The sequence below is a fragment of the Protomyctophum bolini genome (assembly GCF_963924005.1).
Source record: "Protomyctophum bolini genome assembly, chromosome: 18".
Taxonomy (NCBI): domain Eukaryota; kingdom Metazoa; phylum Chordata; class Actinopteri; order Myctophiformes; family Myctophidae; genus Protomyctophum; species Protomyctophum bolini.
In genome coordinates this window covers 18824816-18851704 of record NC_137879.1, presented here as the reverse complement: position 1 = coordinate 18851704, position 26889 = coordinate 18824816, and the positions used below count along the sequence as shown (strand labels likewise).

Genomic DNA, 26889 nt, shown 5'->3' with positions numbered 1-26889 from the left:
TCTCCAGATTAATGTAAATAAACACACTGCAGGGACGGTGTTGGGCTGAGAAGAAGTAGACCTGGTCTTTCTCTCTCTCCCTCTCCCTCTCACTCAAATACTTATTTCCTCCTTTGGTTCTTCTCTTCTTCCCCTCTTTTTTTAAATGCTACAGAGGGTGTGAGCTGTGTAGCAGACACTTCCTGTTTCAAAACACCTTTTTTCAGTGTCATGTGTCAACATGCTGTGCCAAGTCTCTCTTTGTATGTGTGTGTACATGAAGACACTCTTCAAAGAGCTGAGAAAGAAAGTGAGGGAAGGGAAAGAAATTAAAAAAGGAGAGTCACTGAGAAAGTAAACAATATTAGAGAGAGACCTGTCAGCTTTGAGCTAGAGTGGAAAAGGAAGTGGGCCCTGTTGCGCTGACATTTCAATACAGGAAGTAGTGGTTACATAACTGGAAGTCTGCGCGTGGATATGGTACAGTATCTAATATCTGCAGTTCTATAACACATAATGCCGTTTGGTGGAAGCATTCATCCAAGTGCCTTACATTACTGTAACTGCATGTATATTTAGCATGGTATGGGTGGCCCCAGTGGGAATGGAATCCCTAACCTTCCATATGGTTTCTTTGAGCCATGCTAAACACATTAGGATTGCATGATTTTATGAAATGTGACCCGATGATTAATTGTCAATTTGTCACTCAAATATTTGCGATTAACGATTTAATTGTACATAATTGCGATTAGGCAATTATGTAATAATTGTGACAGGCCTAAAGACAATAAGCTACGCTACAATTCAAACAATGCAAACATGCAGGACTGAGTAAGCTACCAACAGTACAACAGTAGCGTGTTTCAACAGTGAGCAGGACGCCATATATTTATTGCAGCATCAGTCTCAGTGCAACACCATCAGGGTTTAGGGAAGTATAGCCATTTATTAAGGTTTCATGACATTCATTGATTTATTTGAGGTTTTATGACCTCAATTACACCCAACAAACCTGAACTTTCAGTGGATTTTCTGTGGTTTGGGGTTTTCTCTGTGTTCTGAAGCCTTTTGAGCCACAATGAAAACAGTGACATCTGCTGGCAAATCCCATTGACATATGGGATTTGCAGGCGGTGACATCACAGTTAGCAGGGAAATCACAGCACTTGTAAGCCAGAAAACCCCAGACCACAGAAAATCTACTGCATGATCAGGTTTCAGGTTCAGGTTTTTTGGGTGCAATTAAGCTCAGAAGAACAAAGAAAATGACATAACTAGTACACACTGAGCCAGAGCACATTGAAATGTATAGACACTACCAGTCTTCTTGGTGACCACATACTTGCATTGTGCTTATTAGCAATAGCACAAGTCCTACTTTCTATTTGAACATGAACACACAATACATGCTCATGGGAAACCTCTTTCACAGAAGTTGACCTCATGGGAAACCTCTTTCACAGAAGTTCACAAAAACAGGAGAAAATAGCCTGTTCGTTTTGAAAATTGCTAAAAAAACATTGGTGCCTGGGCTGCAATCCAGGCACCTAGGCACATAAGCGGCCTGGCAGTGCATCGCAGGTTCGAATCCCGTTCCAGACGATTTTTGCTGCATGTCTCCCCATCTCGCTCTCCCCGTTTCCTATCTACACGGAAATCTATAAATAAAGGGCAGAAAAGCCCGGCCCAAATACATAAATAAACAAACAATCAAAGGTCACACTTCTAATTTCAGAGCGGAGGCTCTTATTTAACTGCACCAGCTGTACCCATGAATGAGCATGCATGATATGCGTTGTGTGTGCGCATGTGTGTGAGTGTGTGTATGTGTGCATGCGTGACTGTTGTTTATGATGGTATTTGCATGCACATCTTTTCATGTGGTTGTGTTTATTCAACAGTGGATCTTCACCCTACATGTCCCCTGGGACAGGGTCAAGTCCTGCCATTTTAATGCCTAGGGACCGCACCTGTTTCTTCCCAACAGCGCTATGACATCATGCAGCATGCTACAGTGAACTATCTGGCTAGCTGGCATTGGTTCACTGTCCTGGCAAGGGCATCTGTAGGCTCTTGCTTTGCTTTCAAGATAAACAAGCAACTAGAGAGACTCACAGATAGTAGGGCATGTCAGTGCTCTGTGGCCTAGTTTTTGAGTGGTGCAACCACTCCAAGGAACAGCAATGTCCGGGTCCGCCTATGTGTTGTTCACCCTATGTGTTGGTTAATGAGCATCAGTAGTACCAGTAGGGGCGCTGTTGTGCCAGAAACAGAGAGAGAGACAGTGCAGCACTGTTGCCTGCTAATGAGAGAGAAAGAGAGAGGAGGGGGGGGGGGGGGGGAGGGGTGTTGCACCACTCGGTTCACACAGGTGTGATTTTGAATAGTCTGTGCTGTGTACAAAAAGGGTTCGATCCCAGTGAAAGCTAGGAAATGTAATAGTCTGTTCCTACAAGGAAATAATAGCACAACTTCCCATTCAGATTAGCTGGAGAAGACCTCCTTTCAATGTCTTAACATGTCAGTCTGCACCATATTCAGGCCCTACAAGTCACATTTGTATTAATAAGCTGTTCACAAACAGCCTGCAATACCAAGAGATTCATTTCACCCTCTGCGATGTAGCAAACACAAATATGTGCGCACTACAACCTTGCACGCACACTACAACCTTGCATGCATACTTTCCCACTGCACACAGCCATAAACACGAACGCCAAGCACACACTTGACCGTGCCTGGGCACAGTGCAGGATAAGATGCCTCAGCACGTCTTACAGGGAAGCAGTTTATTCATGGAATAGAATGTTGCACGTTCCTCTGTAGCGCTGTCGCATCAACTCATTCACACGGTTTCAGTCAGGCCACTGAATTATATCTCACCCTTCTTTTTGAAAGTCCCTAACTTACTTTTAAAAAATCTACTGTATGTCCATGTCCTTTTTACACTACATTCCTCATTTTCTCTAGGAGGGAGAGGACTAACTATCAATTTAACCTGGCAGGTCAGAATAAGAGCAACGCTGTCATGCGATGTGGGAAGATTGTCTGCACTGCAGGCCTTCAAAAACGATATCTGAAAACTACTTACAACTTACAACTAAACCTGTATATTCAGGTATGTGTGAATATCTCAGGTATGTGTGCTTGTATAGCTTTAGCATATAGACGTTAGCAAGTGATGCAATGTTGTGCTACCATATAATACGTTCCAAAGTGGCCAGACACAGAGCTCCTCGGCTTTCGCTGGCCGGTGGTTGTAGATCTTCAGATTTTCAGCTTAAAACGGCGATAGGTGGGTCGTATGGAGGACATCTTGTTGGATCCGGGCTGGCAAGGCGCATTAAATGGCATGGAAAATGGCCTCCTGCGCCGTTACCATAGTCATAATTCACTAGTCACTAGAACCACGCGTGTGTGTCTCAGTGAATATCGTGTGGCGGAAACGGCACTTCCACATATGTCACGGTTGATGACTTTGCCACCTGAACTGCCACACAGGATGTGAGCTCCATGGGCACAAATATGTGGGCATGGAATTCTCCCAAATGTAATAGTTTGTTCTTTTTGCAGTTTATTTTATTTATTTATTTAATTTAACCAGTAAAATCACATTGAGAGTGAGACCATAGTCTCCTTTACGAGTGCGCACTGGCCAAGAGAAGAGGCAAATAAATGTTACACAGCTCTGCCAGTAACAACAAATACAGGACATGACAAAGACAAACATATGACATCCGTTTAGAGTGTACATATGACACAACATGTTGGTGCAATGTGAAGGCATCTATGTTAACCTGCTTATGTCCAAGTAATCAATAAATAATAAAAAAATGGATCCATGAAGACCTGGTGTTATATGGTCATTTGTTATAAAGCTGCTAAAGAAATCTGCTGCGTTGAACCTACTTTCCTTGGTCTGTCAACCTCACCTGGATAGGTCGCCTGACGCCTACTGATACTGTATGCAACATAAGACTACACTAGTACAACATGCTACAATGCTTAAACGTTTAAATGCACTAACAAAGAATAAAGGAGATCATTTATTTTAAAGGGCCTAGTTATAGCACTGGGCCTATTCCAGGTTTAGGGCAGTTTGGGTGAAACTAGGCCAAGGAAAGGGAAGATAGGACTTTTACTGGGATACTAGGACAGTCAAAACTGGCCTTCCACACACACAACCTCTACACTCACAGAGACAAGGAACACAGAGGGAGAGAGTAGGGCAGGACCATTGTGGTTGCAGACTATGTTGATCATACTGTGTCTACAATAATTTAATTCTTGATTTGATTGGTATCCAAATATTTTGAGATGCGGTCAGCGGCCATATACATATAATTTTGGGGGTCCTTGACATGAAAAGGTTTGAGGACCACTGATATAGGAACATTAGTCTTTAAGAAAGCATTTGTAGAATCAAATTTATGGGTCTTAATGGGTTAAGTGGGGATACTAAAACAGCGATATTCAGTTACACTTCATACCAATTATACTGTGTGGGTGTAGGTATGTTAAGTGATAACCACTTTTAACATGGCATTATAGGCAAAAGCTTTGTAAATCTTAAACATTTTCCAAATATCTACAAGCTTGTAGGTCAACTATTTTCGCTATTTGTTGTACAACAAAGTATATAGTGCTTAAAACCTCTTAAGGCCCAATTCCCTGCCGGCGGGGGCAGCGGCTGTCCACCTAATGAACAGCTCTCAGCAGGTAAACGGGGCTGGTCAAGGTCTCAGGTTCCAACTCCGATATTTTTGATTTTCCCTCCTGGACCCCCCTGGGGTTTAAGAGGTTTTAAGAGGCATTCTGGACTAGACCTGTCTGGCTGGAAACTGTGGTTGCAAGGACTGACCTTCTGACCTTTCAGCTACAGGACATAGTCATAGTCATTACCAGGTGAATATTTATTCTTTACTCTGTATAAACATACTACGGTATGGGTATTTAGAAAAGCGCTATATAAATCTGAGCTATTATTATTATTATTATGTTAACAGCAGGAGCACAATTTGTATTTTTTTTTTATAGTTTTTTTATCCCACGATTTTGTAACCCATTTTTCACCCCTGTGTCAATTATCTAATGTGATCCTGGGCTCTACACACCCTCCGCCAACCTGGGGAGAGCAACGGACTTGGAACTCATGGTTCCTTCATGCCCGAGTGTCCAAGTTGCTCCTTTACACCTGACAGGGGGGAGTTTCCCTGGTTGGACGTAGCACGTGGAAGGAACACGTTATTCCAACCAGTTCCTTTCCCCTCCATCAGGCGCCCCGGCTGGCCAGGGGGAGGCAGTTTAGAGACCAGGATTACTGCATGTTTTTTGTGAGGGTACCTACCCTAGGGGACACGGGGAGAACATGCAAACTCCACACAGAAATTTGTATTTTTAACCGTTACATTTTTATAAAATTGCAAAGATGCAATGTTACACATCTTTCTAGTAGGCCTACATCTTGTGCTTAATTTCACACTTGCTTTGACAATATAATATATATATATATATATATATATAATATAAATGTATGTTTCCTGCATTAATGAAGCCTCTTTGAAATTAATTTAATCGAGAGAGTGAGTGAGTGAGTGAGAGAGAGAGAGAGAGAGAGTGAGTGAGTGAGTATGGCGGGAGGGCAGAAGGTAGAGCCAAGGTCTGTGTGGCCAACTGGGCTAATCCTGCTGTGCTCATGTGTCATTAGGTCTAATTAAACATGTCTGACTGCAGTTCACCCTGTCCCCAGGGACCCCCAAGTCTGGCACAGCTAATCCTTCACACACCTACCACCATCACTTCATGCTAGTTCCATTTGGTTTAGTTTAGTTACACAATTAGAGAAAATTAAAACCACCATGCGATGGATGATTAAACCACTGTACGGTTCACTTCAGGGGAAAGGCAAGCTCATCTCAGACAGTCTTTAAGTCTTTAGTCTCTTTCTAAACCACTGTACACCCAGTCACTATAAGCTACAGTGCAGATGAACCGTAACAAGCTACAATCAATTTTACCATTTAAACTTTTAGGCAAATGGGATTACAAATTTGTGCACAAGCACTGAATCCAATAACAGTACCTTAAATGTAATTATGGAGGATTTGTAAAATGACTGGTAAATAAAATAAATAGTACAAAAAAATATATAAAAAAAATAAGGAGATGGTGGGTGGTATGCGAGGCACTTCAGATACACACACAAAGCTAACAGGCCAAGCTGAAACACAAGTCTCAACGGCATGGCAAACCCAGCACTTGGCAGTGTCACTGGAAACGTTCTATTTGCAAATCCTGTTAATGATGTGCTCCATTATGAACTCGATCATTCGCATGCTGGTTTGACTGTGAAGTCTGCCAGGCAGACTGACCACAGCAAATGTTTTCACACAACAGTGAAGAGTGCAGAAGAAACCAGAGGGCAAGAACAATGCCAGGTTAGGGCACCCACTCACTGGAATGGGTCCCAGTACCTTCACATTGCTGTACAATGTGGCCTGTCCTGACTCAGAGAGAACCAACTGAGACAGGTTTTTTTTAACATTGTAAAATGTTAATTGAACTCTGAGTGCGTACAACAAGTCAATTTGTTTCCATTAAATGAACACAAGACTTTACTGTTAAAGTTAACTCCGGTGGGAGTTTTATACTCCAAACCATCCTGGAGAATATTTGTTTTAGCAGACAGTATGTTGACAGGGTCTTAACTACTGCAAGAGAATGCAAACAATATTGCAATAGCCTGCAAAAAATGTAGGGGCACAACATTTGTATCAGCTTATGGTGTTTACCGTTTATCCTAACCTGTAAATAAACCTGCAATACATTTGGTAAGCAGTGCCAGGCTCAAATCCCATTCCACATACAGTAGTTACAATGCATGGGGCATTTGGGTCTTGACTGAAATGTGGAACATGTCATTAGCCTATGACAGGATGAAGGGCTGTAGTTCTCTCACCTGCCCCACATCTAGGGAGATGTTCCACATACAGTGGGAGGTCTATGACTATGCGTCTATCCTCCACCTGGCCTACAATTAGTACAGCAGATAGTTCTTTACCGACAGTTGAACATTAGAACCAAACTAGTGTCTTTACACAAAACAGCAACGGTTGAAAGAATTCCTCTTAGATGGAATGAAATTCCAGCATGATTTGAAGTTAAAAGTTGGCTACCTATGGCGACTACTGATTTGTGAAACGGAGTCAAATTGCCATAACAAACCAATAAAGCCAAACACTTCTTTAGTACAGTACCGCACAATCTATTTATATGAATCTATAAACTACTGACACTATGTGATCCTGGTGACTACAAACACAAAACGTATCGCATATCCCTGCATCTCTAATGAGTGTGCGCAGACCTGAGGTCCCACCTTCTTTGAGACAGTGATAGACGTCCCTGTCATGGTCTGTCCTGGTGTCCTGCTTGTCCATGTCGTCCCCCATTAGTGGAGAGTCCAGGCCCAGAGGGGACTCTGGCTCAAAGGACAGGCAGTGATTAGTGTCCAGCATTGTGATGAATTAGCCGGTAAACATTGGACTTTTAATCCAAAATCTCCTTTCCTCCCAAGACTTTAATAGAAGCTGATTCGGTCAAGGACACAATGCTAAAATGTTAGCAGCAGTTTGGTGAAGCAAGTCGCCTGCCCAGCAAATTCGGTATCCTCCTCTTTTGATTGACTGCCCAGCTGACTCCTGTGCCTCAACAGAGTGAAATAATGTCCAAATCAAACCACAATGGAAGGAGAGACATTCTGCTTTTCTCCGTCTGACTCCTTCCTGGTCTGCTTTTGCAGTGGTCGATCCCTCCGACTGCCGTGTCTCTCTCTTTCTGTGTATTCCCTTCTCCTCCTGCAGTTAAAAGACCTGCATAGTCAGAACTTCAGTGTTTCTATTAAGGTGTCCGAGGAATGGACTAAATCTCCCAGGATGTCCAAAAGAACAAGATGAGATGTGCGAGAGGAAAATTTAAAAGAGGGCAGCAGCAGAGGAAGCAAGGACAGCAGTGAGCTCAACACAGAAAGGCAGTGAGAGTGAGAGCTCTGGTTTCAGCTCCCCCTGACACACACACACACACACGTACGCACGCGCACACACGCAGTCGGCATGCTAGAGTTCTCCTGCTCAGCTGTTGCCATTCATTCACCATTACAATATGAGGGAGGTGGGGGGTTGTCAAATAAATACCTCTTCCTCCTCCCATCCCAAACCTGATGGTAAACAAGACAATCTGGTTTGCATGATTGACAAAATACATAAAGTAACAATACATGAAAAAAAAAAAAAATGAAGTTACTGCAAGGTGAATTCATGAGCGGATTTGAGAGTTGACACCCGGAAATCGGGCTGATGGCTCAGGGCGACCTTCACCCATAGTGGTGCTTGATATGCCCTGCTTGGTATGTCTGATCCTTCGATGCGTCTCGTTCATCAACCTTCCGAGGGATTGATTGTCATTTAATCACAACCATGTTGCCTTGGCCTTAGAGCATTTGTCATTCTGATAGGATTGCCCTTGAATACAGGAGTCTGCTCCGGAGAAGAAACATTTAACGCAAACAATGCAAAAAAGAAAGAATCTGCTAAGGTCTATGACACGTAGGAGAAATAAGCAAATAAGCCTGTAAAGCCACCCTTGTACGTTATTCTCAACTGCAACAGAGGGACTCATTCTTGGGTCATTTGAGGCATGTCAAATTGTTTATATAACTTAATTTATATGATGTACATGTTGTCCCTTTCAAGTATGTATTTGTGTTTTATGCCTTGTACCAACTTAATCTCTTTGAAACAAACTGAACAATTCAAGAGCCTCAGCACAAGACGAAGCTCCCACTGGATACAATTATACTGCTTGTGTTAGAAGGGGTGGAACACGAGTGTCAAAGCCTTAACGGATACACAGACATCATTATTGAAACGCATCCCAATCCTCTGAGACCAGCTTGCCTCAGACCCACAGCCAAACCAACTCTATGGCTCTTGCAGAATGCTGATGGTGAAGAAAAGACCGTCCTTTGCCCCCAGCGACCCTCCCTTCCTCCTCTCTGTTTTAAATAGTAAGGCCAGCTGGCCAAAGTGGCCATAAGAAGGCTATATTCAGCTCCATATCACCTGTGCAACCCCTGGGTAGGGTTACTCACATATGCACACATATCATAGGCTTAGAGTAAGGTATGCACTCACACACACAACACAGAGGGTCTCGCACACAAAAACATGGATACAGAACGGACACACACACACACACACACACACACACACACACACACACACACTTTAGGGCCTATTTCCTTGGGCTAAATCAATGTTTCATGAGCCATGACGCAAACCCCTGTGCATGCGTTTCATACAATGCATTCCACTATAGAGCTATAGGGAGAAATGATCCTATTAATAAAACAAGGGCCCCGGATACAGACCATTAGATCTTGTAACACTGCCTGGCATTATGATAGTACAGTATTAGTGCTGCACAACCTGCTGTGTTTAATGCCGAACATTGCAGTTTCCACTAGTGTAGAATCTTTCCATTTCAATAAGTCTCGAACAACGGCTATAGGTAAGAAAGTTGTGATGTTAGAATGATTTATTATTTGGCATCTTCCGTTATAAGGAGTTATATTATAACTGACTAACTATAACTCAAAAAGTGAGTAATGCCCTGGTGGTCACAAGAACATTTTTATACAGACATCATATCATCATCATACTATAATTCAGCCAATGTCTGTCTCTGTGTGTGTGTGTGTGTCTGAATGTCAGAAACAGCGCGTTCTCATCATTGCCTGCACCAATCACTCCCACTTTTCACACAGGCATTGACCATATGAATATGGAGGTCTTAACGGAGCCCTTTTTTTCGATTTGACACATTAATGATTAATAATGAATTTATTAGTGAATTAAAACGCACCCGGGCACAGTACCGGGTGCAAACGGGGCAAATATCTCACAACGGGTAAGGGCTAGTTATAGTAATTCAATAAATAATTGTACTATTCTAGTGGCATTGTGACATAGTAGCCAGAAACATGGCACCAACCTGCTTATCAGGAGCAGTTAGGGGTCTTGCTCGGGAGGAGCAGGGCATCGAACAGAGAACCTTCTGATACAAAGACGGCCGCTCTACCTTCGGAGCCACTGCTGTGCGTAATTATTTCTACTCCGAAAACATTTTCAACAACGAAACGATTGTCACCAGTCTGACAGCTTGTAGCGTCTGCCTTTTGAGTCTAGATTGACTGAGAAAGAGTTTTTGAGCAACAGAGCACTTTGGATATCATGTCAAGTGCACAAGGATTCTTCTTTACGCACACCAAAGTCCTTGTAGTGGTGTCGGTCCACAGGAGAGTAAACTGAAAAGTAGCCTAGTCTTCAAGGGACAATAAAGTGGTAGCCACACACTGGTAGGCAAATTGCCAATACTTTATTTATGGTACGCAGAGTACAGAAACCAACTGAAGGAGGAAGTTAACTGCCGAAAGAAACGTAGCGTTTTTGGTGAAAACAAACTATATTCAACTACCAATAACTAAAGAACGGAACATAGCGGTGACACACATTTTCCCCTTTCTTTTGAGATATTTAAAACGCAGGCTAGAATGGGCCATGTAAAAAAACTAAAACCTTTGAACTCTGTATGTGACTGCCAGAGTACCAACCATTAAGAACTCATATCACCGCCTGGCATTATGACTGTGCCATTAAATAAAGTATATTAAATGAAGCACCAGTATCGATTGTTAATTTGTTACAACTCAGAATGAAGCACCACTATTGAGTTGACTGTTACAACTCAGAATAAAGCACCAGTATTGACTGTTACTGCTGCCTGGAATGATGACATCACTGCTGACTGTTCTATATTAAATAACAATTGCTCATGAGAACCAATACTGGCCAATATCGACTGTTAGAACTTGGAATGCTTCCTTGCACTATGACATTACAATATACCATTGTATTCCATCATACAGGTGTCATGCACATGACCCATAAGGAAATAGCAACACCTTAAACAAACAACAATATGAGTACAGTGTCAAAGTCCACCTACTGTTATGAGTCATTGTCTGGTGTGCTTGTAAGCATTCTGTGTTTGTCTGGTCTGGGTTGCTGTGTCTATCTGTCGTGTATGGAGCAGATCAGCAGAAAGCCCGGATAGGATTAAAACTTGATGCATAGCATTTCTAGTATTTTTTTTGTGATTCGACATCGGCGTGTGACAAAGTATAAATTAGGCTTTAGAGATCCCATGAGGAGATGATCCAGTCTCAGCCATACAGTATCCCCTGTCCTGTCATGAAATGCTTCAGCTGTTTCACCATGTGCAGCCTGACAATAACAACAATAGGAACATATGAAATACATTTTTATTACTTATATTTTACATATGTAATAATGTAAACAATGAAACACATCACCTAAACATGTATGACAATTGATGACTTAGGGTGTGACACGGTAGTATGGTAGGTAAGAGAGAAAGACAAATTACTATTACTTTATATATGTATTCATACCTTCAATCATGTATACTTAACTATAGAACATAATTTTGCCTTGAATGGGTTATCCTGTGACAAATTTCCTCCCTTGAACAAAACACTTCTGGGAATAAGTATGGCAACAGCAGACAGGATGTAGTATTTGTATGGAGGTCTTTGTGGGAGAAGGAGTAAATGACGTCCTGTGTGGACGCATGGAAGACTCTTAATTCATAGTTTAGTCTTCCCCGGTTCACCATGCCCTGGTCTCTACCCAGGTCATGGTGAACCTCCCCAGGTGGGGAGGTTCTCCCTGTCTCTAGTTGGAGGGGAGATGGCAACACATCAAACTTCTGTATTACATCTGTAAATGTAATAAACAGAACGATATATATATCTGGTAGGTTGTGCCATCAACACAATGAGTGCCACCTGGTGGACTAAAGTGGTGGTGCTTGGGTGCCACTATGACGTGCGTCCAGTTTTGGATGCCATCTTGGATGCTAAAGCAATAGCGTCAATGCTAGTGAGCTAAGGCGAGGTCCATCCTTGCTCTAGAAAACGCCAATGTTCCAAACGTGATCACGGGATAATCAGAAATGACCTCCGAACATCAGTGATCTGTTTAAAACCACGGACAGCGCCGTAGTGTCCGAGAAAAGAGGCTGTTAGCCGCGCAGACACGGTGAAGACTAGGCCATAGCAACGACAAGGCTTTTTGTCCTTTAGACATGAGTGAGTGACAAAAACAATCACCGTGACCTTTCAATAACAAGCAAATTCTAAAACCTCCCAAAAACATGGGGGGAAAATGTTGAAAAACAGGACGTCTCACTTCAGTATGAGATTAGAAAATGCTAACACAAAAAAAGCTTATCACTCCGGTATCAGATTAGTAAATGCCAACAAAAGAAAGCCTCCCTGAAAAATAAGCAAATCTACCACAATACAAAAGCAATAATCAAAACTAAAATAACAATCACATACAACACCGGACCTGGCTGCACACATTCAACTCTCTCTAGCACAAAGAGCCTTTGCAGTTTGCACACCGTGTATTTACCATTAGATTTACAGACCACTCGACCCCAACCAGGGGCAAACAGACCAGAGCCCAACACTATATGCGGCACTAGCCCACCATTAACATTCCAGCACTGAAAACAGAAGGTTCCTGCTTCCTGGCCCCAGTAGGCTGTGGAATGTACCAGAATTACACCATTTCTGCAGGCATGTCACTTTGACTCGATGTGTTCTTCACCCCTTCCTCAGAAGTCAACATCAAGTCAACTTCAGTGACAAGGCAACAAGTGAGTGATGCTGTGCTGTACTGTACTGTACTGTACTGTACTGTACTGTACTGTACTGTACTGTACTGTACTGTACTGTACTGTACTGTACTGTACTGTACTGTACTGTACAAGCCCTCCTCCCTGGCCTGTGTGTGTCTGTGACTGTGTTAGTGTGTTAGGCTGTGCAACAGTGACACTGAACAAACGATAAAACGCTATTTTCGTGCTCGGACAGACCCAGGGCCCCACATAGCCGTCTATAGGAATGGTAATAAAATAAATAAATTGCCATAGTCCACATGGATGTGGTCGTTGCTTTAATATTTGATGAAAAGTCTAAGATAAATCAAACATTGTACCTTGCTCAGGTAAAAATGTGCCTTGCTCAAGGACACTCAAGTCAAGAGGGATACATTGGCTTGGGGAGGTGTTTGAACCTTTGCTAGTAGGCAAGCCCATTGAAACAGCCTAAGTGCAGTTCCCCAAAATCCCCACTGCAATTTGACCGTCTAATTTGCACACAAAACTAAAGCTTCCATTTAATAATTAATACAGTTGCGTTTTTCATTGAAAGTTGTCTTTTTATAGCACTATAAATTGAGCGAGCCATCAAGCCTGGCTCTCAGCCTCATCTTAGCAGGTTTGTGTGAGAGTGTGAGATATGCAGTGGTGATCAGTTACGTTTCATAAACCCTGTGTGTCTGCAACTGTGCACACTGTGCTACGGGACGCTGAGACAACAAAAATAAGCTTGAAATGTTGCACACTCATTGTAGTTATAGTTAAGTGAATCTTTTTCACACTGTGTCAATGGAGCAATGTTGGCATACTTAAATAACAAATAGGGATGGGAAGATAAAATATCCTTTTTAACTCAAAATATAGTTTTATCATGGTGAATTTCCATTTTCGGGTTAATCATCTTCAGGAGCATTTTACAATGAATTGTAAAGATGTGAATTAGGGATGTGAACGACTCAGTCGAGGCCATTTACCGACGTGTCAATCGATTTAATAAAAAGAAAAACAGCAACAAAAAAAAAAGAGCAATATCGGCTATGCTAAAATATCGGTTATGCCACTACTCTCAACTGTCTGCTGCGTTGGCCATATTTTCTGCACTATGTCTCTGAGTCTGGCATTGCTTGATCGTGTCTGTACAGGGATGGTCACACACAGACACAAGTACAGATACCTATCCCCTTTTATTTCACTAGAGCGGTGCCCGGCTGTAGAGCACCGAGTCGGTAACGATGGAAGTTGGAGATCCATGCCCCACCCGGGCACTGCACTCCCTGTGGGGGTGTGGAACGCGTGTGTCAAATTTGAAGTCGGTGTGGCGAACAGTTCTGGAGTTAGGTGTATTACAGACGTACACACAGACATACAGGGACGTGGTGCATTTATAGATAGATTTGGAAAACAGCAATGTTTATAACGTTTTTGAACAAGCCAGTCCTTGTTTTTCACTTAAACGGATATTCACAAAACAAGGTGTGTGATGAAGGTAAAATGAAGGTAGTGATGTATTCATCAAGTGATTCCAGCATGTATTAGAATAATATTAAGTGTAAATTTGGATGACTATCGGGATAATATTGCCTAGTCTCTGTGTTGGAAGGTAAAACTTTGTTGAATTTGTACTCTGCGTTTCTGTTCAGTTTGTACTCAATGTTTCTCAACTGAGTGAGCCCGCAAACTTAAGTCGTCCCTAAAGGGTGGAACTGAAGAGCTATTCAAACAGAGGAGCACTGGAACACTGCAGGAACACAAATGCTATTTTATGACGTAAAATCAACACTCCACATTGTCACTGTCGGCTTGGAAACCTCATATCTATACTGTAGATCAATGTTAGCGCCCCAATCGCCCAGGACGAAGTCCACCGTCCTTTCTATTAGTATCACCCAGCACCCAGGACGAAGTTTTATACAAAAGACGAAGTTTGATATGAAAACTAGGCTAACCAGTTAGCCGACCGTTAAGAAACATCTGAATATTCTTATCAGCTTTAACGGTTAATTTGCATAATAATAAATACGTGTTCTGATCTTAAATCTCTTTCTTTTAGTAATGGATTTATTTATGTTTTGGACTAGAACCGGCGGACCTCTGTACTGTAGATGCGCAGATGCATGCATCATGCAGATGCGATGTTTATTGATGATTAAGCCTATACAACAATGTATTTATATTGTTAAATGTTGCTTTTTTGTTTGTCTTTTAAAAAAGGAGCATAAATAAATGTATACCATTCGTCTACCAACTTTAATTATGTAGCCTATACATGCATATTACATTTGGGGTAGCCTATTATAAAAAAAAGAAATCAACCACTATCCGTTAATGACCCGGTTAATCCTGTCGGCTAACCGGCTGGGAAATTATCCGTTACAGACATCCCTAATGAAAACCGATCGCATCGCTCTACAGCCTAGATGCGCCTGTTGCCCAATCCTGTTGGGAAGTCATCGAAAATGTTCCCGCCCTGTTTAGCCGGCGACAACGAAAACCTTAAAACGTTAACTCGCGATCTAAATCATCCCGTCCAATTCTAAGAAAATATCCGGTGTTAGACGGCCCCCGCTGTCCAGTCGCTAGTCGCGTTAGATTTAATCATGCCTCCCGTTGTTGTGTGTGTTGAGTGTTTTGGCTACATTTAGGTGCTCCAGCCACATCCGGTATAACTTCCGGTCCGTTGGTATAAGTGCTCCGTTGCTATAAATCACTTGGGCGCTATGATTTAATGGATTAAATAACCGGGCAATGGTCACACTCTGTCTGAGGGTTTTACATGAAACCACTTAAGCCCTATCATATACTTAAAAAAAATGTGAACAGGCCAATCTACTAGCTCGCAACAAGCTGGCACAATCTGCCATTTTACTTAAAGGTCATCCAAAACAATAGTATTCGTTCAGGGCAGCATACCGGTAGTCTATACGATTGCTAAAATAAAGGTTGCCTTATATACAAAATGTAATCACATTATTAAACTTAATTAAATGAATGATTAAGTGTTGTAAATGGAATGATGAGCAGTGAAGTCATTGTGCTCTCGCTGGAGACACAGACACACGGGACTGGGAGAAGCAAATTCTGGCACGTGGAAGGACTAGGCTATGTGGGTTGACTCTTGTCCGGGCCCCTCCAACATCTCACCAGGTCCACTCCTGCTCTCACCAGGCCCAGGACCTGTGCACCAGACTCCCAGCACCAGGCCCTTCATTCAGGAGTGGTGGGATTATAATGGCACTCCTAGAGGCCTCACCGAGGTTTGTTGGGCTTCCTTCTCACGGAGGACACAGGCTGGGGCGCTAACCCATACTGCTCACCCGGGTGCCGTCTACATTCCGGCTGTCACCCGTCTCTCCGGTGGTCAACAGACTATACCCAGTTGTCACATAGTCTATTCCTATGACTCTATAAATAGAATAACTAACTAAAAATACATCGCATGGATGCACCTGGGACGTATCCTCAGTGATGTATCCTGAGGTCAACTGGGTTTCTGGTCTACCAACATCATACCCCTCACTCAGGCGACCCAGCCTGAAATAAATTAAATTATTGTGTAGCAATTATTTGTGTGAAAATTCATCTTCAACTTAGGGGCAAGGTAACATGGTAATGGCGTTAGTGGGGTGGTTGGGTTCTTGGGTCAACTCAAATCACAGCAGGCTCTTTTGTTATAGTGGTCAAAGGCTGCTTGTTTAGCCAAGGCAGCAGCAGCAGCACGCTCATTACGTCACAGCATGTCAACAGAAACAAGTCCATTTTAATTTTAGTGTAATGGTAAACTGTTGAGAGGATTGGTGGTGAGAGAAAAAAAAAGAAAAGTTAAGTAAGTTAGGTAAATGTGACGAGGAAAGGAAAGGAAAATGTTTACCCAGGGTAACTGGACTAAGCTCAAGAACAAGGTCACAAGGGTGACCATGACAGAAAGGAGAGCGTCTGCATCATCTATAGGAGGGAGACACAGGGAGGAGGAGACTTGAAATCTGGCAGCTGTTAGGATCTAGTAATATGAAACTACTGTATGGTGGGATGGGAAAAAAGAGAGAGAGAGAGAGAGAGAGAGAGAGAGAGAGAGAGAGAGAGAGAGAGAGAGTGTGTGTAGACTGAGGGTGAAGTAGAGTGGAAAATGACATTTTTAGAGGGAAGTCCGTTACATAACTGAACATCTGAGATCCTTTGCTTTTTGAACAACCCCCCTAATACTCCACTTCCATGGGCTTTCCTAAATTTCCTTTCTCATTAAGTCTGCTTGTCATTTAATCCTACGGCGCACGGGCATGTTGTCACTGCCGTGCACACACAAACACAGATACAAAAAACAAAACACAGGTTTTTTCTTGCTATTCGGTACTACAGTGATCAGACAGCCAGCCTTGTGTGCATACTAGACAGCAGGAATGGCCCTGAGATCAACCCCTGCTGTAGATGCAAGCCCCATCAACATGACTTTTGGGTAACTCCTAGTTAAAAGCTTTATGTGTACTTTATCGTAGAACCATGTTGCTCACTGAAAATAACCAATTCAAATGCCTTTCAATTTCAATCGTGCAGCTCAATGGTAGACTATATCGTCTGGGGCATCAGCTGAATGACAACAATGTAAATACACAAAACACTAAGAGTTGAAGAGAGGGTTAGATGGGGTGTGTGTGTGTGTGTGAGAGAGAGAGAGAGAGACAGACAGACAGAGTATAGAGCTGAGAGAACTTGTGCATGACAGGAGCATGGGACAAGGTTTCCTAACGCGAGGCAGACAGAAGCCTTAAGTTGCTTAAAGAGAGAGTGAGCCCGAGTCATTGCAAAACAAAACATTCACATCTTTGAACTAACTAGTTAGCAGGCTAGTGATGAAAAGCACGCATGAACATGGTGAAAGAATGTCTGTTTTTTTTACACGCAAAGCGCCTTGTGAAATGCTTGCATCATTAATTTACACCCACCCCATCACCCCAAATAATTCCTCTTGCAGATGACGCACAAGGTGCATGGTGTTTATATCTGTATTACAAATGTGAGTGAGTGTAAAGTTGAGAGACATAGGATTAGTGTGTCTGGGAAAAGGGGACGGACAGAGTTTCCCATACACGTAGGACTGAACCAACCCGTTTTGAGACGGACAGAACGGGTTCTTCCACACTTCAAATGGCAGCAGCAATGCCGAAGAATAGGTAAACAAAATAAAGAAAGAAAATAAATAATCTAATTACTTAACCACAAGTTATTTATACGTTTTTGTGTGTGTGCGTGTCATGTGTGTGTGTGTGTGTGTGTGTGTGTGTGTGTGTGTGTGTGTGTGTGCGTGTGCGCACCGTGTGTGTGACTTGTGTGCTAATGTTCTGCTTGAAGAAGTTCTCTGTGGCTTTACAAAGCATCCACCCCAACCCACTTACCCATCCACTCTCCTCTCCAGATTCTATTAGTTTATAATTCTAAGTGGTGCCTCGTTGTTTACTCTAGGCAGACAAAATGGGCAGGCCGTTGCTTGCATTTGATCTACACTTTAAACTGAGATGTGGAAGAATTCAACCAAAAACAGCTGCAATGGTATTGGTGGTCTCACTCTCAACCTAAAGACAGAGTACACTGACCTGATATACACGCTCACCAAACAGTTTTACTGTGTTGGGGAAGCCTGCACACAGACAGCTGTGTACTGGTAGTGAGTCAAACTGATATTATAGGAGCTGAGCCTGGTATAATGAGCTATCCAAGGAACGAAGGCTAGTCACTTGAAGTCCCAAACCATTATTAGGAACTATTTACGGTTATCAATGCCATTTCATGTTGTGTTAGTGTGTGCTTTATCATATGAATGGATCTGTCTGTGAATTTGCAAATGTGTATGACTTTGTGTGAGCACACAGTGGTTAGCGGCTGCAATCGTGGAAAGCTGTGCTGTTTTTTTGTACCCTGCTGATGTCTTCTAAACTGATTTCCCGCCTTGTTGTCGCATAGTTCAGAGCGTGAGTCATGGTAACAAAATACAACAGTCCAGTAAACTACCTCTACGTCTATATTTAGTAGTACGTGGCTCAGACTCCTAACTCTGTGACTCAATGCCTAATGACTCACCCCACTTATATATAAGTGGGGTGCAACAACCGTCTGCATCCATGCGATGCACTACTGTACTGTTTTTTATTCTAGTTTATTTTGCTAGCTTTAGTTATAATAATGTCTTCTTTTGTTTTCAACATGAATATAATCACATTATAACCATGTAAAATGAAATTTGTAAAAATGGCAAAATATGACTCCTAACGTTGTTGAAGTCGGACTCATAACATTTCCCTGGGACTCGTCTAAAAGACCATCCCTGCATCCCAGGACTCTTTACATTGAGTGCAACTACATGAAGTATGTTTCAATTCTTACATTACAAGCACAATTGCTAGCGAAGATTGTAGAGGTGTAGACCATAATATTCCTGTCAACAGATGTAACAAAATATTCCTGTGAGCCCAGAATCACAATTACTGATCCCTGAGGGAGAAATACAAGGAAAAATAACCTCGCACACAGAGCAGACACACAAATCCTGGCAAACCCTTTTTTTTTTTTTTTTACATGTGCACGTAGGTGGCCCCAAGTGTGTGGTACGATACCAATGTGCACATGTGAAAAGTCTGAAAACATAAGAAGGCAACATGAGTGGGCTTGTACAGTAGGTGCTGCACAGAGAAGACCTTATCAAAATGCTGACACTTTGCCTAGCTTTAGGCTATAGATCTCGTTTGACTCCATTCACTCATAATCATCAATAGAACTTTATTGGAAGTTGCAAATCAAAGTTAAGGGTGTGTATGCACAGTTTGCACACGTGAGCATGCATGTGTTAATTGTTGAAATAAAGTGCTGTCAGGTAGCACCGTAATGCTGGAAGGCTTCTTGTGCCAGGCTATAAATGCATGTTTGTTCCAAAATTAACATTGAATTATGAAGACACTGTGTGAGTTGTCTGACACACAGAACACACAGTGTCCGTCTGTCTGTGTTCTAATCTGTGAGTCCCATGTGTGCATCGGCATCTTTTGCGTGGTGATTCATACATAGCCAATGGGTGTGTGTGTATAGGACACATAAATAATGGAAGCCTTTCCCAAGGCAGTTACATAAACGTGTTTAATCGTGTCCATGTACACTCATACCAGTGTGTTTATGATAGAATAGAAGTGTGCAAAATCTGTTTGGGTTCACTCGAAATCCTACAGCATTTAGTCTCCCAGTTGTTTAGAAAAGAGAACATTTTGTTATGCAACTGTGGTGGTGGGATAGCCGAACACTAGCTGGCTGTTCCCTGTGTCGACCACATCGACATGATCTATTTAAGAAGGCACTCACATAAAGAGTTAATAAGTAGAGTAAGAGTAATAATATGGGAGAGAGACAGGAAAATAAATTGTTGAAAGAGGAGAGGAGCGGCAGAAAATGGATGAATCTACAGCTTTTGCTCTGGCAAAGCTGTTCTGGGACAGAGCTTTAGTTTTGCCCCAGCTGTGTTTGGACTGTTGGAGAACACATGGACCCCACCATGCACCCATCCTCAGTCCCCCACTCTCATTCTCCCCATACTTTGCTTCTCTTTCCCCCACCACCCCCTCCCGCTCTCTCCCCTGTCTATAAATCTCTACATCTCATTCCCTCCATCTGCCCCCCCCCCCCTGCCTGCTGAGAGTGTGTACCGGGGCTTGAGCTGTTGGCAGCCTTCCATATAGTTACATAACATTGCCGCCAACCACACACACTTCTGCTATAGGGCTATGGGCTCGCATGGGCGCTACACATCCACACTTTTAGCCACTGCAGAATTCAGTTCTTCTTGGATCCCGACCGATATAAATGCAGCAATTTAAATAAAATAGAGTTCTCAGCTGTCAAAATATACAATACAAGGAACAATCTGGTAATTAGTTGAGACGGGATTTTAATTTTTGTATTGCTTAGAAATGCAAAATTGGTTCCACTCATCCACTGTGTAACAACATTAAAGAAGGATTTTGTCCGCAGTAGTAAATGCATAGGGAGGGCAACAGTCTACAATGCAATAGACATGCTAGACTGAAGTATCATCAATATATTTATTTCTCAAAATATGACCTTATGATATATAGTTGCATGGCAGCAATATCACACTTATGTTTCAGATAGTAAATAAGATTACTGTGGCCATTAATGTACTGCAACTGTACAAATGGCTTTTAGCACCGAGAATAGGGAAGAACCGCTCTGCATATAAATGGTCACAAAACATTAACAAGAGTGGATATAAAATGGACAGAAATTACTGTGGTGGCAATGTAAGGCTCTCTCTTTGAGACAGGCCTGGATGGCCCAGACATCTCAGATAGCCCCAAGCAGTATCCTCTTAAAGATGCACCACAGTGGGTATTCTACTCTCCTTGGAATGTTTATCGAGGTATAAATGACAAAGTCGTGCTGGGAATCAGTCCTATAGGGTCTCAAGCTAAAATGTTTGGGAACCCCTGATCTAAACAATTGCCCATTACAGTCACAACAACCTATTTCTTAAATAAATAAAATACACAAATACATGTATCCTGTAAATGTTCTTGTTTGTATACAGGGCGCCATTGAAAAAGAGACCTTGGTCTCAATTGGATCCCCCTGAAATTAAATCAATCAAACTTATCTTCATGTAATTGGTCCTCACTAATAAATTCCTACTCAGTCCGTTTCTCATGGGAGGGCTGTGGGCAGTTGAGAAACCCGTCCACCAGTGACATCATCGCTGGGGTTTTTGTTTAAACAAGATTTCTTTCAAAAAATATTTTTATTATCGTGAGAACGGTGGCTTCCATTATCAAATTGCAACTTTTCAGGAATAGAAAGCCTGCAGTTTCTACTCCCCACTGGTGGACGGTTTCTGAACTGCCCACAGCCCTCCTATGAGACATAGACTGAGTAGAAAGAAATGGTGCTATTTTATCATGAACATTAGTGAGGAGTCAGGACCAATTCTCCAGGAGGGGTCTTTCTGTGACATCATAGAAGGAAGGTTTGTTTCCCTGCCCACATCCCTGGTTTTTTCTACAGGCAGGTATTTAGTGATAGTGTGTTAAGAGTAAAATCCCAATACACCTACAATGGACGTTTTTATTTATTTTCTTCAGTGGACCATTCTCACATGTCTTAGGAATGGGTGGACCAGAAGAGAAGTTCCCAACTTCACTTAAAAAAATTAGTCTTCAAATATACCCTTGTGGCTGTTACCCGAGTGGGGCTCCCTAATAAAGCCTACCGGTATGTTTGTGACACTTTTGTAATCAATAGACTATTAAATGAGGATAGCAGCCCCGTTTGTCTAGGAGCTTATTGGTATTCCAGTTATAACCAATAATAAACCATTACTCAATGTTACCGGTTGTTGGTACCAATCCATAGCCGGTTAAAATCCCTCCCCCAGAGGGTCTCCGAAGGCATACTTTGCATGTTCGTCTATTTATGAACAATGTGTTCCGAGTGAACATTAGCTGTGAATCTACAACAGCTTCAGCAAGACCAGACAACATTCCATGTCGCTCTGCAGCCAGTCAGCCAGACACTTTCAGCCCCATCTGAGTCCCTGACCCCACCCCAAGTCCAGGCCTGTGAGCCCTCAGGGAGCAGTGGCTCCTACAGATGTATGTATGCATGTATGTATGTAACTATGTATCAACATCACCCATGTAGTGAGAACAAGTGTCAGTCAATGGATACCACAAATCTGATGGGAAGACATAGTTGTAGACAGTAAACTTGGGACTTGGCTAACTAACTAATGAGAGTAACTCAAGAGTTTTTGTCTCATGATGAGAATATTGTTTCAGAACTTCTGGATATGGTGGTTACCTTTTACCTGCAGAGGTTCTTCCCTTTTTTGCACCAGTTGCAAGCTATGCTGAAACTGCTATATGAAGCACATACTAGTGTGTCCTTTCATCTCTTTCCGGAGTCTTGGCTCGATGACAGGGCCAGATAATAATGATGATGATTATGATGAATATAAACTTCTGTGGCAGTGAAAGGGGAAGCATAGTTTGGATTTTTCCGGTGCTCAATCGGCCTTAAGATTAGAGGCTGCCTGTAAAACTTTTAACAGGACACCTTTAGAAGCAATAAATGCTTCTCTATTGTAACACAGATGAGAAGCACAGGCCTTCTCTCTTACACACACAATACGAGTGCAGCTCAGACCAGTATACACACTAAATCAGATATGTGAGGCATCTACAACTTAAACGTACAGGCTTGCATGCAAATGCTCACACGAAAAAGTGCGTGCGTGCACGCGCACACACACACACACACACACACACACACACACACACACACACACACTTAAGCAACAGGTAGTATAACAACACACACACACACACACACACTTAAGCAACAGGTAGTATAACAGCAGCAGTAGAGGTTTTATAGTATTATTGACCTACGCAAAGTGCTCAAAGTCAGACAAACACATGGCTTACAGGTGAGTCAGTTACAACATCATTTCTCAATGCACCAACCAACACCCTGAGAGTGCACACTAGGCATCATTCTGTAAGGAGTTTTACCTGACGTTATTCTCCTATCCCTCTGTACCATGCTGATTTAACGTCAACCTCCTTGCTGCTTTAAATTATCCATTATAAATCCATCAGGAGAGGAGAAGAAAATAATTGTAGTTGGGAGAAGTCCAGTCTCTCTGCAGCCGTTGTACTCCACAAGTTACGATGGACTGGTCATGACAGTTGTCAAGTGAGTGCGCGCCCTGGTGAAGTGGGCGTGTGCAGGTCTGTGTGTTTGAGTTGTGACCTGTCCTGAGGCTACACCTTCTCACACCCACTTCCTTCAAAACACTTCTTTTAGAAAAACCCTGAGGGTTACTTCTTTGCAGCCACTGCCTTCTTTCTCGGTTAAGTCACTCCCCAAGTTAAAACTAAAAGTGAGAAGGAAAATGACAAGCTGGTACAGAGGCACATTCCTCCTCACCTTCTGGGCTCCTCCAGATCTAGCAACACACACCCTCCAATTCTATCCGTCTGTATTCTGTCGCTCTACCTCTTTTCCCCTCTCAGAGAAGTTATGCAATACGACCCCCCCCCTCCCCCACCGTCTCCTCCCTCTCCTCAATTTCTCCTCCTCCAGATTTACTTTAATTATTTTCTTCTTCTGCTGCCGCCGTCTGGTGCACAGTGCACACCCGCCAGACCGCATGTCATGCTCATCTGTCCCAAAGTTGATCTCGTCTACCAGCAAGGGCTCACTTATCCAAATAGTGGGTTGGTCCTAGCCTGCACTCATGTGAACGGTCTATATCTTGAAATTGGCTGGATGTACACTCACTCCCATGCAAAGCTCTCATGTACACTTACGCAGTCACCGAGATTCTTGCACACAAGGGCGCGTCAAAACTGGCCATTACATGATGCATTATCATTACATGATAATACCTTGGGTTTGCTTGGTTATACAATCAAGAATTTGCCACACAACGACCCCATGCAATTTATTTGGAGAAGGCCGTAGGGTTAGGCAATTCGTTTTTGCCTGGGGCCAAGTTCTGTCCAGCACTCGTTTTGCAGGGCCGGCGTGCAACGACAGCGTTTTTTGTTTATTTTTTGCCTTTAACATCATTTTATACAATATCTCAATTTAAATTAACATTAAAGACTTTTTACCCCGATGCCATGCTCTCCCTGCACTGTCGGCCTCCTTGTGCTCTCTCTCTGCATTACTTTGAATAATGATTGGCATGGGGGGGGTGATAATGTCAGTTGGGTTTAGCAAAAGGCTGATGCACACCTCAGAAGGCTAGAGACAGGTGCGTAGGGCAATAAAGCATACTTGAAAAGGTTATCTTTAAGGTCACGCACACTGTCAGAAACTTGCCAAAAATGTTGCTCTTTATTGGGTCCCAATAAAGAGCAACATTTTTGGCAAGTTTGGCAAGTTTCTGGCATCTGGCTGGTGGCTTGTGGTAATTTCCCACACAGGATATTACGAAAGGACCGATATGCTGGTATTATATCATCATGCTGTCTGACTGGTAATCACAAACGCACACACTGAATTCTGCTCTTTAAAGCATCTCCATGTCAAGATTAGCCAGAGGATTCTTGCAGCAACATGCCTGCTTTGCACTGCGAGCATGAAATATGTGTAAGGAATAGGCTAATGCAAGTTGGGGATGGGGTTGTTTAAGGCTGGGGAGTGGTGGCCTCAGGCTGTGTGATGTGTGTGTCTAAAAGAGGGGTGATAGGCACTAACCTGTACCTCTGCTTATTGTACTATAAGTCTATGGCTAATTACACAACAGTCACCTCTGTAATTCAAATGTTTCAATGTAGTTCAAGTTTTTTGTTATACTGGATACTAGGTTACTATTATACCACTATACAGATCTCATATATGGCAAAACATTAACCAGATCAACCACGCCTGTATAAAACAGGAAGGCCAACGCCCATCTCAGAACAATAGCCAACAGTGCTCCGTTATGGCAAGGGTGCACACTGCACGCTGACAGTGGCAGTGCACTGGTCCCGACTCCCGTCTTGTAAAAAGTACCCATTTGTGCTCTCAACTATGCTGTGTTAGAGTGTGTGTGTGTGTGTGTGTGTGTGTGTGTGTGTGTGTGTGTGTGTGTGTGTGTGTGTGTGTGTGTGTGTGTGTGTGTGGTAAAAGTGGGACTTCAATGATGACTCCACCTGCTTGGGTGTATAGCAAAGAAACACTTTTACTACTGGCCCAAGCCAACAACGATTGCGGAGAAATCCTACAGTGTCTTCGTTCAAAAACACAGGCCTGAAATGGGACTCCCAAAAATAGCTGTGCTGCTCTCTTAACCACTTAAGTCCTACAGTATATACTGGTTGTTAGACGACTAATGAAAAAAATTGTCAATCTACAAGCTCACATGTTGCAGTGGCCTGTGGATATGCTTTTTTTTGCTTTTTTGTCTTCTAAAGGCCAAAGGCATGGGGAGAGAGTATGTATTGCACCCTGTCTGTCTGTCCGTGTCCGTCTGTGATCAACTAATCTCCGGCGCCGTTGGCTTGATCAGAGCGAAACTGTGCACATGTTTGGGCATGTGGACTGGAGTTTGCTTTCGAGTTGCCCGTTGCCCGCACTTTGAGTGAGGAGTCTTTAGGTAGCTATAAACACAACACGAGATATCTGTCTAAACAAACACCAGAGCTCCATCTCTGCTGACGTTTGTAGCTGCTACAAAAACTACAACAACTACAAAAATATTGAGCTGGTTTCAACTTCAGCTACAAAGATACAAAGCTATATGCTGTGCAGATTTTGTATCTGCCAGAGTGGCCACCCTTTCAAGACTGTAGCACCACTTGAAGTGGCTTTACCACTGGAGGAACACTTTTGAAATGACAGAATGAGTACTTATGTGTATGAACAACCACTGGTTGGCATGACATCTGTGTGAGCAGAGGGTAAGGCCAAGCAAAATAAATGATTGGCTGTCATTTTTGGGCTGAGTCGGTAGGGAATTTATTTTATTATATATATATTTATAATAAAAAATGTCTCTTCTCTTAGAATATTAAGGCGTGACACTCAATGCACTTAAAACAGCTCCTACTTTGCCCTCTTCTTTATCCACGTGTGGGGAATGGGATAACACTGTTGTCAGGATCCGTATATAAAGTATAATTGCACGCCAGTGTTTTCATTCAAATCAGCGCAAGACAAACCAGTACACAGTAACGTCAACTGTCAATCCACCCGTCGTGCTCTCTGGGACGGAGAAGCTGACTTCTCTAATAAGCTGAGTACGTCGTTAAACAACTTGAACTTGGCTTTGGGCAGGTGTAGGCTACGTTTTGTTGGGCTGCATATATATATGCATATATAAAGACCTTTTTGGTCTGAGTGACTTTTTTTTCCACCAAATGCCAATAAAATCAAATGGGTCGCCAACCGTAGACCAATCATTTATTTTGCTTGGCCTAATGTACTGAGGAAATCGATGTGTAAACAGACTCAAAACAACAAATACATTTTAGCAATTCATACAGACGTTCTATGTCAGCATTATAAAGCTGGTAATGTTGAAGTATATAATGATAGTGGTGTACAACAATTAATGTG

At 42.6% G+C, this 26889-nt stretch overlaps 1 protein-coding gene across 4 annotated transcripts in view; it reads right to left on the bottom strand.

The window, feature by feature from the left end:
- mrtfab (myocardin related transcription factor Ab) overlaps nucleotides 1-26889 on the bottom strand; it is a 52158-nt gene that overhangs the window by 19639 nt on the left and 5630 nt on the right. The window contains exon 1 of one of the 4 annotated variants that reach the window (XM_080789023.1): nucleotides 23349-23753. The exons of 1 other annotated variant lie outside the window; for it this stretch is intronic. In XM_080789023.1, coding sequence (XP_080645149.1) covers nucleotides 23349-23379 — 31 coding nt within the window. In that variant the 5' untranslated portion in view covers nucleotides 23380-23753. Of the gene's footprint in view, nucleotides 1-7360; nucleotides 7991-23348; nucleotides 23754-26889 lie in introns of those variants that run through there. 2 more of the 4 variants (XM_080789021.1, XM_080789022.1) reach the window with 2 other exon arrangements.